Source organism: Microtus pennsylvanicus, chromosome X (genome assembly GCF_037038515.1).
Source record: "Microtus pennsylvanicus isolate mMicPen1 chromosome X, mMicPen1.hap1, whole genome shotgun sequence".
Lineage (NCBI taxonomy): Eukaryota > Metazoa > Chordata > Mammalia > Rodentia > Cricetidae > Microtus > Microtus pennsylvanicus.
Genome location: NC_134601.1, coordinates 56,617,571 through 56,629,649, shown reverse-complemented (window position 1 = coordinate 56,629,649; position 12,079 = coordinate 56,617,571). Strand labels below are relative to the sequence as shown.

Here is a 12,079-nt window from a genome sequence, read left to right as displayed (position 1 = left end):
CAGAGTTGCAGGGAAAGATTAACTGAGTAAATACAAAGCACTATGTAAATAGGGCTGGAGAGATGGCTTAGCAGTTAAGAGCACTTGCTGTTTTTGCAGAGTACCTGGGTTCCATTTCCAGCACCCACATGGTGGCTCAAAACCATTTGCTTCTCCAATTCTAAAGGATCCAACAGCCTCTTATTGCCTCCATGGACACCAGATATGCATGCAGTACTCATACATTCAAATGGCAAAACACCCATACACATAAAATAAATCTTAAAAAACAAAACCAAACAAAAAAGTACTTAGCACACAGTAAATGCTCAGTTAATATTACCTGCAAATGGAGCTGGGGATATGGCTCAGCAGTTAAGAATGAATACTGCTCCTCATGGAGAGGACCCAAGTTTGGTTCTCAACATCTGCATGGGGCAGTTTACAACTGTCTATAACTCCAGCTCCAAGGAGATACAATACCTTTGTTCTCCATGAGCAACTACACTTAACATTCAAATAACCCCCTACACACATATAATTAAAAATAGAGAAGTAAGAACTTTATCTATTATTGCTGAGTCCTAACGTCTTCCTCGGGGGAGGGGGTGAAAAGGCACGATGTCAGCAGACACAGACGCCAGGAGTCAGGTAGAAGGCTCACAGCAGATTCATTTGTTTAACAGTGAGGAAAAGCTTATATACCCTCCCAGCACCCAGGCCTTCTGATCCCTTGACAGTTGACAGCTCATGCTCATCTCTCATTGGCTAGGCAAGTCAGGACCTCTGACAGAGCCTGTTGCTAGGCACTCAGAAACACTGTTTGGATGCTCCTTATTGGCTAGGCACAGACAGGACCTTTGACAGGTTCAGGCAGACTCCAGGTTGGCTCCTTTTGGCCTGGTAGGCCTTAACTTCCTACAATGTATGAATGTGCCAGTTAGAGGACTTTAGGCAGCAAGGTCACCAAATTTAAGTACTTTGCGTGTGTTCTCTATTTGTGTTATCAAAACAGGTGAGGTCACTGATGTTTTTCAAGGAGTTGAAAAAGATGTATATGAGTTAAGGAACATGCTGACAGGCTTGTCACTATGGAGTAGGGAATTGTCTTTAGAACCATACTCTCTCATCCCATTCCCATGTCACAATAGCTCATCACCTTACAGAAGCTAGCTTACAAAAATTGAAAATGCTGAATATATTGCAAAGATTTAAGAATCATAAGTACTTCCTTTACAAATGTTGTACATCAATGAAATCAATGAAATCTATTTAGTATCAGTCTGTATACTTGCCTTATGACTGGTGCCAGTTTGTGAGCTGAGACTTCCTGATTCTTGACATTATGAATACTATTCGTAAGGGAATAAAACGGAAAATTTGTCATAGTTATTCACATTAGTGTGTGTGTGTGTGTGTGTGTGTGTGTGTGTGTGTGTGTGTGTGTGTACACAGACATGCATTGAGGCAGGGCAGAAGACAGTCTTAGGTGTTGCTCCTTAGGCAGCATCTAACTTTAGTTTTATGTCCAGATACGTTTATTGGGCTGGTTCCCACTCATCATGAATCAGAGTGTCTTTGATGCTGCTTCCTCCTGAAGGAGCATCCTCTGTCAGCCCTTCCTGACAATGAAAATGAGTATAGACTTGTTTTGTTGAATCCTTCCTTCAGCTATCTTACTAAGTTTTCATTTTTGAGATTATATCATTTCCCTGTTTCTTTCTTCCCTCTGAACTCTCCCATGTACCACCCACTTCTTGCTCTTTTTCAAAGTCATGGCTTCTTTTTTCTTTTATTGTTGGTACATTCTCTCTGTGTATGTATGTTTGTGTTTTCCTAAATACATAAATACAACCAGCTCAATATAATATAGTGTTACTTGTATGTTATGTTTTCAGATATTTGGTATTCGATAACAAATTGGTGTGCTTTTCACCGGGAAAGACCTAACTGCTACTGTCTTAATTACTTTTACTGTGAAGAGACACCATAACCAAGGAAGCTTATAAAAGAAAGCATTTAATTTGGTGCTTGCTTACAGTTTCAGAGGGCAAGTCCATGATCATCATGACAGGGAGCATGGCAGCAGGCAGGAAGTCATGGCATTGGAGCAGTAACTGGGAGTTAACATATTGAGATAAGAGAGAATTAGCTAGGAATGGCTTGGGCTTTTAAAACCTGAAAGTCTACTCCTTAGTGATAAGCCTTCTCCAACAAGGTCATACTTCCTTATCCTTCCCAAACAATTCCTCCAACTATGGACCAGCATTCAAATACGTGATCCTGTAGGGTCTATTATCATTCAAACCACCAAAGATGTCTAGATCTTATTTACAATAAGAGTCTAATCTGTTAAAGGATAGCAGCCAAATCTTACTTTACTATTATTTCTCTTCAGTGTCTATTAGAATCTCTGTTTGTAGTGAGTTTTCTATTTTTCAAATACTTGTTTTATAGCAGCTAATACAATATTATAGAGTAAAAATCCCATGTAGGAAAGATCTTTTTGGCTTTTCGAGACAGTTTTTTTTCTGTAGCTTTGGAGCCTGTCCTGGAACTAGCTCTTGTAGACCAGGCTGTCTTCGAACTCACAGAGATCCTCCTGCCTCTACCTTCCGAGTGCTGGGGTTAAGGGGCTGCACCATCACTGCCTGGCAGGATCTTTTCATTATATAGATGAGAGTCCTGCATTCCCTGATCCATCTAAGTATTATAAGTCTGGTTACATACAGAATTTCAGTTTAATATACTTTATGTGACTCCAAAGTTCAGCAATGAGTTGAAGAAATTATTTCAGGGCTAGAGAGATGGCCCAGCAGTTAATAGTACTGGCTCATCTTCCCAAGAACCTAGGTTCAATTCCCAGCACTCACATGATGGCTCACAACTATATGTTCCAGTTCCAGAAGATCCAACACCCTCTTCTGGCCTTTTTGAGCACCACATATATACATGGTATACAGTTATACATGCAGACAAAACATTCATACACATAAAAATTAAAGAAATTAATTTCATTTAGTAAGAATTTATTGAACAAAAATTCTTGGCATAGTATAATAAAATTTAGCATGTCTTTAGCACATATATTTAGTATTTTAAGAATATATTCATCTATGATATGCTTAAAGTAAGAGCTGAATAAAGCCAAATTTTATTTGAGTTGTTTTGGTTGGTTGCTTGGTTGACTTATTTTAATGCTAATCATACACTCTGCTACTGAGCTACACCTTCAGCTCGGAAGGAGCTACACCTGCAGCTCTGAAGAAGGCTAGTATTCAAGAGCACTGCACCATAAGTTTAGTGCTATTAATCAACAGAAAATTAGAATGGAAACTATATATGTTAATTAAAACTTTTCTGTAATTGGATTATCTTTGAAAGTAAAAGTAATTATTAGATACCCCCAGAGTCTATTATAGATCTTCCAAATTTCTCCTCCTTTTTTCTGCTTTGTTTCTGAATACTCAGGGTCAGTCCTAGAGTCTTGCAAGTTCTTTCCCACCATGTGTGCTCCAAAGCTTTATTTTAGTAATAAGGTATAGTATCTATTTAAAGATAGGTTTTTTTTTAAGTCATTCTTGGCCCATTAGCTCTAACTTCTTTTTTTTTAAATTGTTTTTTATTGATAAAAGGAGAATAAAGAAAAGGAAAAAAAAACAAATTTCCACCTCCTCCCAGCCTCCCATTTCCCTCCCCCTCCTCCCACTCTTCTCCCCCTCCTCCCACTCTTCTCCCCCTCCTCCCACCCCTCTCCCCTTCCCCCCACTCCTCTCCCCCTCCCTCTCCAGTCCAAAGAGCAGTCAGGGTTCCCTGCCCTGTGGTAAGTCCTAGGTCCTCCCCCCTCCGTCCATATAAAGATAGGTATTTTAAATGTGTTTTATAGAGTAGCTCATTACAGTTATATAGCCAAATAAATATTTGCAATTAGTCTTTCTGCTTATTTTTTTATGATTTTTTGAAGACAAGGTCTCTTGTAGCCAGGCTATCCTAAAACTTACTCTGTAGCTAAGGATGACTTTGAATTCCTGATTCTTGTGCCTCCACATCCCCAAAATTACAAGTATGAGCTGTCACATAGATAAAGATTAAGCGTTCTTAATTAACTTTGAGCAAATGGCAAAGCATTTTGGTGCTTTCCTGCACTCTGGAAAACATGGTCAGGGCCTAGACCTAGAGTCAGAGCACCTGCTCTTGAGCCCTATCTGTAGGCTGTGTAATCTTATGCAAGTTCTTTTTCTATGCTCCACTGTTCTCAGTTGTCACAAAGGATGAAAAGAATCTGCCTACCTCACAGAGTTGCTATAGTGCTAAGAACAAAGCTTTTAGCCAACTCTGTGTACTCGATAGATGTTATTACTACCTTGATTTGTTGATCGTCTTAGGCATTTCAAAAAATACTAGAGTCCTTTTGAGTTTCCTCATACAGTGTAATATATGGTTTCACCCTTTAAAGAGATGAGTTTTAAAAGTTATTGGGCTTTTCCAGCTGTGTGCTTTTGGTGGGTGGGTGTTTGGTTCCAGGGTAATTGGTCAAATACAATGCCCAAGTCAGTTAGCCTACTTCTTCCAGCTCTGAAAATTCTATGATGTCTTCTGAGAAACTTGACAGTTTCTGTTCACTAATTTTCTTGCCTACCGTGTGACAGGAGCACAATAACTTTTCATTTCTTGCTGCACTACAGAGTAATATTTTTGAAGACATTTTAAGTGACAGTTAAGATCCATGTAAGTTAGAATTCACCTGCATTTTTGGTGTGAAGAATAGCTAAACTAAAATAATCAAATAAATAGATACCATATATTCATAGCTAAGTTTGAACATGTGCAGATTAAAATAGCTAAAGTATTCCTTAATACTCTGCTTATACCTGGCATACTTCCTATCATATATCATAAGATTCATAGTAATGTAACAACAGGTAATGCTGAAATGTCTTAAAGTCAGTGAAATAGATACTAGTTTGAGAAAATAACACATTTTTCAAGTGAATTGAAATAGTCGTGTTCTTTGTGATGCTGCATATAGCAATAACATAGTATATAAACTAAAAACTGGAAAATAAAACTGTGATTCTAGTTAAATTGTATTGTATAAGCAGTGTTTTAATATATACAGTAATAAAGTACTGATGTCATTTTCTCCATAGAACTACTTTCTGCTCTCTTCTTCCATGGATAAGACAGTCAGGTTATGGCACATTTCTAGAAAAGAATGCCTTTGCTGTTTTCAACATATAGATTTTGTCACTGCCATCGCTTTCCATCCAAGAGTAAGTAACCATTCACTATTTGTCATGAGATGAAGGAATTTGATTTCTGTGGAGAGCAGTTAGAACTACAGGATAAAAAAATCATTAGTGGCCACATAACTGAAAGCAAATTAGTGTCACATTTTGCTTTAAAAATGGGAAGGGAGCTGGGTGTTGTAACACAGTCCCTGCACTTGGGAGGCTGACACACATGAGTCTCTGTGAGTTTGAGTCTAGTCTAGTCTATAGAGTAAGTTTTCAGACAGCCAAGGCTGATTAGGGAGACCATGTCTCAAAAACTGGGGAAAGGGACTGAGAATGTAGCTTAATAAGGTATTTGTTTAGCAAGCAGGAAGCTCTGGGTTTAGTTGCGAGTACTACAAAAACTGGGTGTGGTGACACATGCCTGTCCTCACAGTTCTGGGAAGGTAGTGACTGAAGGGTCAAAAGTTCACAGTCACTTTCCACTACACAATGAGTTTGAGGCCAATCCGGGATACATAAGAAGACCCTGTCAATCAATCAGTCAGTGGTTGGAAAATAAATATTCTAATAATTTGTATTACAAGTGGGGAATTATATTCTAAATACAGTAGTAAAAAGCTATCCCAAATCCTTAATAGCTCGTGAACTATAAATACAGTATACACTACGTATGGAAGATAGTAGAGAGAGAGATAGAAAAATAGCAGCTAAAAATGGTAGTGCATGTCTGTAATCCCAGCTCTCTTTAAACTGAATCAGGAGGATCACTAGTTTAAGACAGGCTGGCCTATATGATAAGACGTTGTCTCTAAAAGGAGGAAACAATAGGTGTAAAATGGTAACAGTAAGTACATAGGTGAGAATTGTGGAACGGGGACAAAGTACAAAAGACTGAAATAGGTAGCGACCACATTTCATTGTATGGTATCCTAAATTAATATTTAGGCTCTTGAAACATTGTTAATGAATATTTTGTGTGTGTGTTGTATGTGTGTATGCTTGCATGCATGTGTATTCACTTGTGGAGGCTAAAGTCAACCTTGAATTATCTTCCTCTGTGACACTCTACCTTATTTTTAATAACTAATGATTTTTTATTGTTTTATGTATATGGATATTTTATATGTATATCTATGTACCTCATGTGTGTCAGGTGCCCTCCAAAGCCAGAGAGGGTGTTAGATCATTCGGAACTGGAGTTACAGGTGCTTGTGAGCCACCAAATGGATGCTAGAAATTGCACCTCTGGTAGAGCAGCCAGTGCTCTTAACTGCTGAGCCATGTCTCCCACCCTACCTTATTTTTTGTGAGAGAGTCTCTTTCACTGAACATGGAGTCATTGTTCTGGCTAGACTGGCTTGCCAGCAAACTCTCCAGAGTGTACTTATCTTGTCCCCTGCTCTAGCACTGGGGTTACAGATTTGTACCGCCACACCCAGCATTTATGTAGGTGCTAGGGATCAACAATCGAGTCCTCCTGGTTAGGTAGCAAGCACTTTACCCTAACAAGCTATCTCCCCAGCTCTTGTTAGTCTTAATCTTGTTTGTTTCTTGTTTACTGTTTCTGAGATCAGGTTTCACTGTGTTGCTCTGGCACACATCAAAATCTTGGTTTCAAGTGTTCTTCCTGCCTCTACCTTTTGAGTAGTTTAAGCAGCATCCATGAGAGGCTTCAGCAGTGAATTAAGTGTCTAATACGAAGAAAATGTCCTGATTATTAATATGTAATCCTTGTTTTTGTAGGGGGTGGTGCCTTCTCATATTATCTTTTGTGTATGTGTGCCTTCTCATATTATCTTTTGTGTATGTGTGCCTTCTCATATTATCTTTTGTGTATGTGTGCCTTCTCATATTATCTTTTGTGTATGTACCTTCTCATATTATCTTTTGAGAAAGAGTTTCTCACTTAATCTGGAGCTCACCCATTTGGCCAGACTTGTTGGCCAGGGAATTCTAGGGGCTCTACCTTTCTCTGACCCCCAACACTAAAGTTACTAATGTGTGCCATTGTCATGTATGTGGGTGCTGGAGATCCAAACTCAGGTCCTCACACTTTACCAACTGAGCCATCTCCCTAGCCCCTAATAAGTAATTATGACATTACCAGAATTTAGCCCAGCTGAGTGGTAGGACTAGTGTCATTTACAGAGGACTTTTCAACCTTGACTCTACTGACATTGTTATGGGGAGGGATGAATGTCCTGTCTGTATATTGTAGGATGCTTAGTAGCACTTCTGGCCTCTATTTACAGTGGTAACATCCTCCCCTACACCAGACTATGACAATCAGAAATGTCTGCTGACATTGCTGTGTGCCTAGGATAGAGTCAGTTTCTCTATATATAGAACTCTTAGTCTATAAGTCAGTATCAGAGTTCCTAAAACGCAGGTTCAATTTGTAACTGGCGTTAACCTGGTATCCCAATGTTACACATGTCCCTGAAACATGTATGGCATAAGATAGTGTTTCCCAAAGCATACCCAAAGAAAATCCAGGGTGAAGGAAATTAAAAAGCCACTACCCACTTTATTCCCCCTTTTGGAGATTCAAAAAAAGAAGTTAACAGAGAATCCTATAAAGTTTTTATACTCCAGAATTTATTAAACTAAATTGATTGTAGAATATTGTTTCATGTGATGCTTACTCAAACATTTCTATTAACAGCCATACTTTGGAAAAACAGTTTAAGGATATGATAAAGTGATTTGAATTCTGTTTCTCCAACATGAAATCTGACATGTTTAATTGTTGTCATTTTTAGTGCACAGAATGGTGCTTGCTTGAGGACTGGTTCTTTGTGGCTAGGTGTAAATGTAGTTTCACTGATAGAGTACTTGTTTGCATGCATGAGGCCCTGACTTGACTCCCTAGTTCCCAGCCTTCACAAGAAAAAGCAGTAATAATTACTTTTCAAGTAAGATTTTATTTTAGATTATTATTTCTAATCTTTTATGTTATTAATTGGCCTGATATGAACATAAAAGCATTCTCTTTCGCCACTTTTTAGGATGACAGGTATTTTCTCAGTGGATCATTAGACGGAAAGCTCCGCCTATGGAACATTCCTGACAAAAAAGTGGCTTTATGGAATGAAGTAGATGGTCAGACAAAATTGATCACAGCTGCCAACTTCTGTCAGAATGGCAAATATGCAGTAATTGGGACGTATGATGGTAGATGTATTTTCTATGATACAGAGGTAAGAACCTTGTAGTTTTACACAAGTAATTCCTACCGTATGGCCTTTAACTGCCTTTTCTGTAAAATAGGGCAAAAATGGTAATATCTGAAACTTAGAGCAAATGATCCTTGAGGTTTCTTTTAATTCTGATATTTTTAATCTATGATTTTTGTTTTAGCATTTGAAATACCATACACAAATACATGTACGATCTACTAGAGGGCGCAACAAGGTTGGAAGAAAAATTACTGGCATTGAACCTTTACCTGGAGAAAATAAGGTACTATAGTATTCAAAACCATCTCTCTCCACACTGTATATTGATTCTTGAAAGATAGTTTTAATATCTGAGCAGTAACATAGGGGAATACTGTTGTTTGTAGTTTTGCTGTTTATTTGCTTGGTGTTTAACACCTTTTGATGTTATGACTTAATTTATATTAAAAGGTGTTTTTTTTAAACTTTTTTTTAAAGAGGATTTCCTCTGTCTAGCCCTAGCTGTCCTGGCTGTAGACCAGACTAGGCTGGCCAAAAACTCACAGAGATCCACCTGCCTCTGACTCCTAAATCCTGGTATTAAAGGAATATGCCACCACCGCCCTTAAAAGATGATTTTTATTTTGGTTTTTCGACACAGGGTTTCTCTGTAGCTTTGGAGCCAGTCCTGGAACTCACTGTACAGACCAGGCTGGCCTTGAACTCACAGAGATCCTCCTGCCTCTGTCTCCACCACCTAACAAAAGATGATATTTTTAACTTTGCTTTTGGTTTGCTTTTAGATATTGGTAACCTCAAATGACTCCAGAATCAGACTATATGATCTCAGAGACCTATCACTGTCCATGAAGTATAAGGGTTATGTCAATAGCAGCAGCCAGATCAAAGCAAGTTTCAGGTAAATTGGCATTGGGAAATTCCCAAAAGTATGGCATTTCTTCACTCCCTGTTTTTCATTATATAAGGTTTTAAGTCTATATGTTTTTATAATCATATCACACACTATCATCATACAGTGCTTACTTTGTCTACCTGAATGGTAGGTAAGAAAACTACCCCTCTTTTGCAAATAAAAAAAGCAAAACCCAGAACATTAAATAATTGGCCTAAAATCATCATTGTCAGAGACATTAGAGCTTAGAAGATTCTTAGTTTCAGAATATTTGCTTTTCAACTTTCATGTAAGCTTTTAAGAGGCACTCACCCCCCACCACCACTACATGCATATTGTCTTTATCCTTTTAGGTGCAGGAGCTAAGAAAGTATTTTATCACCCTAAAGTACCTTGTCATTATACCTTTACTTGTCATTATTCTTTCAGTTCTTAATTTGGGATCTGTGAGCTCTCCTGAAATAGGATTACCTGCCTAGCTTTTCTTCTTTCAAATTCTGCTATCAACTTTTCTTAAAAATTTAGTTCTTCTTGAAGTACCTAGTAATTACCCAGCCATTCAACTGATGAACTATCCTTTAAGTCACTAGTTCTCCTAGAGTGAATTAGTCAACATCACAGTTATCAGGACTTTGATGAAAATACTAATGCTGATCATGGTTAGCATGATGAAGCCCAGGGTTGGGTGCTCAGCACTAATAATAATGTTCAAAAACTGAACAGCAGGTTACATCCCTATGTCTGGAAAGATTAGCCTTGTTATCACAAGAGATAGTATAGTCATTATAACAGTGCTAGAACAAGTAAGTAGCAATGAGCAACAGCACCAAAAAAGCTTGGCTCTGAATCAAACCACCTTTGGAATCTTCAGAATAAGGAGATGGCTCGAGTTTTCAACAATCTCCCTCAGGTGTTGTTTTAGATATTTTAAATTAGGAAGCACTGATAGAAGGAAACCTTGATTTTTTTTTCTGTTTATTTTTTGACCTGTCCTGCTCAAATATAGCCATGACTTTACTTACCTCGTTAGCGGTTCAGAAGATAAATATGTTTATATCTGGAGTACTTACCATGACCTAAGCAAGTTTACTTCAGTCAGGAGAGATCGTAATGACTTCTGGGAAGGTATTAAAGGTAAGCAAATGCAGCTTACTTATATGTATGTGCCTTATTATAAAGGAGTAGAGATTTGTTGTGACTGCAATGCTGGAAACATAGATGGACATACTTATGTCTCTCCACTATGTCAGAATTTATAGAATTACAATAAACTCACAAGTTACAACAGTTTTGTTGGCTGCAATTTCCCAAGAAGTCCCAGTTTTCTTTGATAGCTGGCCTTTGGCCAACACAGGCTCTTTTATCCCAATTCTTAAGAATTGTTACTTGTGTGGGGGTAGTGTGGGAGGTATAGTTCCACACATGACACTGTGCAAGTGTAGAGGCCAGAGAACAGCTCTGTGGAGTCAGTGCTCTCCTTCCCCTGTGGGTTTTAGGATCAAACTCAGGTCTCTAGGCTTGTGTCACAAGAACCTTTACCAATTGAGCCATCTCGCTGGCCCTTTCATTCCAATCTTAATTACTAATATTACGTTTCAAATCACACATTGCACATGATACAGTAATTAGTAGTTTATAGAGTGGGTGCAAAAGGGTTAAAGAGGTCACAGAGTTCAGGGAAGCTTTTCTGGGGCAGAGGCAGATAGATGCAAAGAGAGTCACTGAGGCAGTTAGAAAAGACATTAAGGAACACAACCGAAGAGCTTCTGGAAGCTCAGCAGAGCCACCCACAGCCAAACTATGAAAATACTGAACTGAAAAACAGGTGGCAGGCAGGCAATTCAAGTGGGACATTCCAGCAGGGGGACTGAGCTGAGCTTAAACTCACAGGACAATTAGAAGTTCTCTGTTTCTGACATAGACCAGGTTGTCAGATAGCAGTTCACTGCATTTGTAACCAGTCATTGAAGTGATAGGTTCTATCTTTTTATAGGGTCCAAATGAGAGTATCCCACCTTTCAATGTGTTCACTAAGTTCTGGGGCCCAATTTTTTCTCTGATGAAGTTTTAATAGGCCCATGTAGTCATACACTTCTAATCTACTTCGATGAGTTTGTAGGTGTTAACCCTTGTAGCTTTAAGAAGGTATCAGTCTGTGCTTGTAGTTGGTGCTGGACGGGTGATGGTGTCTGTGTGTACAAATGAGATGTAAAGCCATCCTGCCTCTGCATTTCTATTCAAAATGGAGTCAAATACTGCTTTGTAAGATGGAGCCACCCAGAGCAAGACTTGGAGAAACTTGGAGCAAGGCACAGCTTGATCTTCAAGACATATTCTCAGTTTAGCAATTATAACTCATTGTATTTCAATATCAAACTATTTCAGTTTTCTATACCAAAAAAGAATTTTCTTGGCCTAAAATTTGAAAAATATGGAAACAGAACCTATATGAGATAGTTTGTTAAAATATACTTCTGGGTTTTAAATTAGTCTTATATATTTTAAAAGAGCTTTTTCATATTCTCGTTTTTTGTCCTCATGTTTAGTATAAAATTTCTCAGTTATCCTAAAATAATTTTTCCCAGCACATAATGCAGTTGTTACATCAGCCATCTTTGCTCCAAACCCGAGTTTGATGTTATCCCTGGATATACAAACTGAAAAATTAGAAGGGACAAGTGAAGATGCTGAGGTTTTGGATAGCACATCTACTGGTAGGTGCCTATATTTTATTTGTCCTGTTTTTTTCTAGCCCCCTGTGGTAAGATTTTCATGCACATAAAAAACATTTC

General features: G+C 38.3%; 1 protein-coding gene across 4 annotated transcripts in view; it reads left to right on the top strand.

The window, feature by feature from the left end:
- The window catches only part of Wdr44 (WD repeat domain 44), a 105,923-nt gene that overhangs the window by 89,682 nt on the left and 4,162 nt on the right, over positions 1-12,079 (top strand). For 3 of the 4 annotated variants that reach the window (XM_075957472.1, XM_075957471.1, XM_075957473.1), the window contains 6 exons: positions 5,130-5,252; positions 8,225-8,416; positions 8,577-8,678; positions 9,178-9,293; positions 10,294-10,421; positions 11,873-12,001. In XM_075957472.1, the coding sequence (XP_075813587.1) occupies positions 5,130-5,252; positions 8,225-8,416; positions 8,577-8,678; positions 9,178-9,293; positions 10,294-10,421; positions 11,873-12,001 (790 nt within the window). The remainder of the gene's footprint in view (positions 1-5,129; positions 5,253-8,224; positions 8,417-8,576; positions 8,679-9,177; positions 9,294-10,293; positions 10,422-11,872; positions 12,002-12,079) is intronic. The other variant, XM_075957474.1, reaches the window with a different exon arrangement.